Source organism: Uloborus diversus, chromosome 6, assembly GCF_026930045.1.
Source record: "Uloborus diversus isolate 005 chromosome 6, Udiv.v.3.1, whole genome shotgun sequence".
NCBI lineage: Eukaryota > Metazoa > Arthropoda > Arachnida > Araneae > Uloboridae > Uloborus > Uloborus diversus.
Window position 1 is genome coordinate 144716743 of NC_072736.1, and position 4866 is coordinate 144721608.

Sequence of the window (4866 nt, forward strand, 5' to 3'; positions counted from 1 at the left end):
CCGTTCAAACTCCGAAATTTGCTCAAATTTCGCTTTCTTTCGTCGAAGAGGCATAGTAAAGATTCAGTTAACGTTTACTCTAACATATAACCACCGATAATCATACATGCCTCACTACAGCCGTCTATTTATATTTGGTTCGATCCGCCGTTCAGAGGGCGCTGCTCAGCATACGCATGCGCTACCGGTCTGCAATTCTGATCATTTGCATATCATGCCCTACTTTACATTTCCTGCAATTTTCAGCTCCTTCGCGTAAGACCTTCGTGGTGTTGCAATTTTCACAAACAGGAGTGTAGAAAAGAAAGCTTCCCACAACCAACGATGAAAAATTACTGTCACTGGCATTCACACTGCAGCATCCCTTATAGTTCATTGGAGTTGCAAATAGACCAGTTCTCAGTGCGTCATCATTTTTTAAAGTTTGCTTTTGCTTTGTGTCTTTCATTCTGAAAAGTGCCTACCAATGCATGATTCCAGTCATATTATATTCATTGGTTCCAGTTATTACTATATCATGTGACTAAAGGAAATTTTTTAATTTTTTTCATAAAATAGCAATATTACTCTGATAGCGGTCAAGGAACAAAAATAAGTGCTTTAATGGGTAGAAATTTTAAAAGTTATTAATTTTTGTGCTTTTATGCGAGTAATAATTTGTAATGAGTATTTTAAACATATTTACATGTAGATATATTTTAGCCTTGCAAATAATCTGTTCACCACTTGTACTTCTCTTTCCTTTTTGTTTTCGTTTTACTGCGCATGCTCCGTCAATCAGTGATTAATGTTGATGAAATTGTGTGATAGTTATTACTGCGCTTAAATGCGAGTAATATTATAATTAAAAGAGATGGTTTTAAACGTGAAATAGTTGAAAAATTTTCCTCTCTCATGAGTAGCTCAGATAACTCTCTCAGCGAAGTAGTTTAAAAATAAAATCATTTTTTGATTTGCTATAGAATTGTTCATCAAAAGACAGTATGGATTTACTGTGGAAAGTTAGCTCCAAAGCGAAAGAAATGTTGTCTCAGAAAGATGACGCTACTGAGAGCCCTGAGGCATCAAAGGGGGAACCCCCCATTGGTTTTACTGCTGGTCTTGGAGCAGAAAAACCAGCTTCTTCTTTAAGTCTTGAAACTCAACAAGGTAATTCAGACAGAGAAGTCTCTTCAGAAAGTGAAAATGTAGATACCGAACGAAGTCCTAGTCCTGTTTCCAAAGAGTCAGAACCTACCCTTGAAATCGGGGACGAATCAGAAAATAGCAATGTCAAAGTGGGCCTATCTGCAGGCGATCTGAAAGATGCGTCTCAGAAAGCAGTAGAAACTGCTAAGGAATCTGCTAAGTCGTTCGGAAGTTTCCTGTATGGCATTGCAAATAAAACTGGCCGTACCTTGACCGAAACTGCTAAGCAGCTCAAAACAACTGTGGAAGAAAACAGCATCTTGGGAGACTTTAACAAAGAGCAACAGGCTTTTGCCACCAGTAAGAATTCTGAGTCGAAAGATGAAAGCCCTCCTCCCTGGGTTGGAACTGAGGATGAAGAAAACCTGAAACAGCAAATTTTGTCTTTGTCGGCCGATCGCCGAAATTTCCTCAGGAGTCCTCCTACGGGGGTGAAGTTTGACTTTGATTTCGACAGCATGTATCCTGTCGCTAAGACCATGCTGAAAGAGGATCCGGCTCTAGAAACTATGAGATTTGAAATCGTTCCGAAACTCATCAACGAAGAAAACTTCTGGAGGAATTATTTTTACCGAGTTTCCCTCGTGAAACAGTCCTCAAAGCTGAACAAAATGCAAAAGGATAGCAGTGGTGACAGCAGTTCTTCGTCTTCGAGGAGGAGCCTCTCTAATGAGAGCATCAAGGGAATGGAGAAAACTGGCATCGAAAATGAAGCTTTTGATGCATCTGATAGCCCCACACAGGAGTTTGTGAGCGATGCTTTTCAGGCGAACCGGGTCTCCGAAGAAGACATAAAGCAGGGTATGAAAATGCTTGGGGTCACTGAAAAAGCTTCCAAAGAAGATGACTGGGAGAGGGAGATGCAGCAGGAACTACAAGAGTATGAAGTTGTGGCTGAAGGGAACGATGATGACCACGATTGGGAGAATGAAATTGAGGAAATGCTCGATGAGAAAGTGAAAGACGTGGTTTAAACATATCCTTTACACTAAGTTTTTTTCAAATTTAAGTGAAGGCAGTTCGGTTTTTTTAATTTTGAGTAAAAGTAAAAGTATTAGTTGATATGATATTATTAGTGAACTTGTGCATTTTTTGAAGCTAAAAAACTGTTGATACTTTCTCGTTAAAGGTACATCACTTAGTTTGACAACTTGTTTGCTTTCTACCTCCGTAACAGTATAAAAATTGCTTGAAGCAATTGAGAATATCTATAAGTACATGGCAACCTTAGAATTTTGAAATTGAAGTTGTTGAATGTCGCAAACTATGAAATTTTAAAGTTAAATAAATACCTTTGTGCTTGAAAAGTAAAATAAAAAATTGCAGATTAGCTGCAGACACGTATTTTGGGGTACCTTCTAACCTCGAAACATGTGTTTGCTATTATACATTGTTATTTCTAATTTTACTTAAATTAAATTATAAGTTTGCAAAAATAATCCTTTTTTTTTTAATTAAAGTCGCCAAAAATATAAAGTGGCGTAGGTACCTTTAACAAAAAAGTACCAATATTGTTTAAATGCGGATGAAATGAAGAAAATAGATTATTATTTACTTTCTCAAAATTAGTTAAATTCTAGATTATATTTGAAATTGATATCTATTTAGTAGACAACTGTATTGTCCAAGTCCTTTGAAACATTATGATTTAAGGGCTTAAAAATTTTGTAATCTGTTTTATCATGAGTGAGTAATACATTTAAGTAGAGAGTAATATTTTATACAAAAAAGAAAAGAATCAAGCTTCTTTCAGAATATAAATGAGACACACTTATTAAAAACTGTAGTGAACTTATTTCTGTTTCAACAGCATAATGTGTCTTCCCAAAATATTATTTATGTACCCTTTAATAATTTGAAAGTTTTGTACAATCACAGTTTGCTAGAAAATTGGATCAAATTTTGTCTATCTATGTTGTTGGCTGTGGGAAGACTTTGTAGTTTTCTTTCATTATAGCACGTTCATTTAGACCATTTCTTCTGTCATCAAAAAATTATTAATTGTCCTTTTCAGGAAAACAAAACTGTATTGTGGGAAATATATAGCTGTCCAACTCTTGGCAACAAACTTGATGAGCAAAAGAGTTATTAATTGTCTGTGTGAAAGATTCTGATATTTAGAAGTTTGGCGATCTTAACCTGTTGGGGTAAAATTTCCGGCACCAGTTCTTGCCCAAGAACTATTTTATCTTTACATATGTGCAAATGAAGAGTTGGGGAAAATATCTAGTCACATAGGGTTGCCATAAAGCAGCAGAGAACAAAAGGTTAGCAAAATAAATTTAACTCAAAAAATTAACGACCTCGTCAAACTCCTGATTAGCAGAATATCCTCTTGTCCCTGTGAGTCCTGATGTAATGAACTAAGGGTAGGGCTACTAGGGTTGAAAAGGTCTGGATTTCAAACTCTTGTCCGTATTGGATTTCTAGATTGGTAGATGATATCCAGAAGTAGTGTTTTTTTTTTTTTAATTTTAATTTATTTATCAAGTGGGAAAATTTTAACATGTAAGCACCTGCTTTTACAAGACTCACACGTGTGAACAGCTTGAAAATAGCTAACCTGTGCGTTATAACTTCACAACCTTACAGATATTTTTGATATTTTAACTGCAACCATGCTGTGAAAGACTTTTACCTTGTACATCCAAAAGTTATGACTTAATAATTACTACTTTAGTATTGTTTTAAGTTTTAATTACTGTTACATTATAGTTGTTTTCCTAACCTTGCTATAAGCAGGGCTCATAGTTCTCCTATATTTCCTATATTTTTACAATTTGTCAGATATTCTCCTATATTTCCTATATTTTCTCGCTAACTCCTATATTTTTTTTGTCAAATGTTAAATGCTGCCCAAAAATGCAAAATTCTTTGATCCATTCTTCTTTCTCCCCTGCACTGTGCACTCTTAGATCTTTAATTTTGGCACATGTATTAAATTTCTGTTTGATTATTTTTATGAAAAATACGAAACATAGATGGTTTTACTTGCAACTTTTAACTTGTTTTCAATTATTTTTTTTTATTTTAATGAGTTTACTTTATAATTTTAATAGTTTAACATGTTAACTTTAAGTGTACTGCTGTAAAGATTTTGAAAGCTTTTAATTTTCTTATATGTAGTTCAAATGACCAGTTGTAGCTCAAACAATTATTTTTGAAAATTCCTTGTACAGATTTTGGTACCAATTCAACTTTGAATGCTTCAAATGTTACAAAGCTTGTAACTCGCTGAAAAATGTAACTATCTTGATGAAAAAAAGTCATTTTATAGGATTTTTTCTGCTTTTTTCAAAGTGTGTAGAATTTCCAAGAATTTCAGAAATTGGTCTTCATCTCAAAAATGTGTTTTTGGCTCATTTTTTTCTATCTACTCGGTTATGGTTACAAATTGGAGAGAATAATGGATGATTCTATGCTCCACTTGGGCTCTTCTAACATCCCCTTTCGTTTGGCAGATTAGGTCAAATTCTCCATTTATGCACGTGTGTATATATACACACATTAACTGTAAGTTATGGATAATACACTTACAGTGAGCGCCAGGTAGCAATCAATCAGCCACTTTAATGAATCAATTCCTTTAAAGCGAAACAAAATCCAGTTTTAACATTACAAAATAGCAGAATATTTGAATCAAACTTGCTGCTTAAATGAATCAAACTAAACTTATGA

General features: G+C 34.4%; 1 protein-coding gene across 1 annotated transcript; it reads left to right on the forward strand.

Annotated features, from left to right (window-relative positions):
- The first annotated feature begins 983 nt into the window (after positions 1-983).
- LOC129224707 (synapse-associated protein 1-like) lies at positions 984-2162 on the forward strand. Its single transcript, XM_054859256.1, has one exon. The coding sequence runs from the start codon at positions 984-986 to the stop codon at positions 2160-2162; it is 1179 nt and encodes a 392-aa protein (XP_054715231.1).
- The last annotated feature ends 2704 nt before the right edge of the window (positions 2163-4866 follow it).

What these genes read in the sequence shown, in the direction of transcription:
- LOC129224707 (XM_054859256.1), top strand. Translation starts at nt 984, where the DNA reads ATGGATTTACTGTGGAAAGTTAGCTCCAAAGCGAAAGAAATGTTGTCT.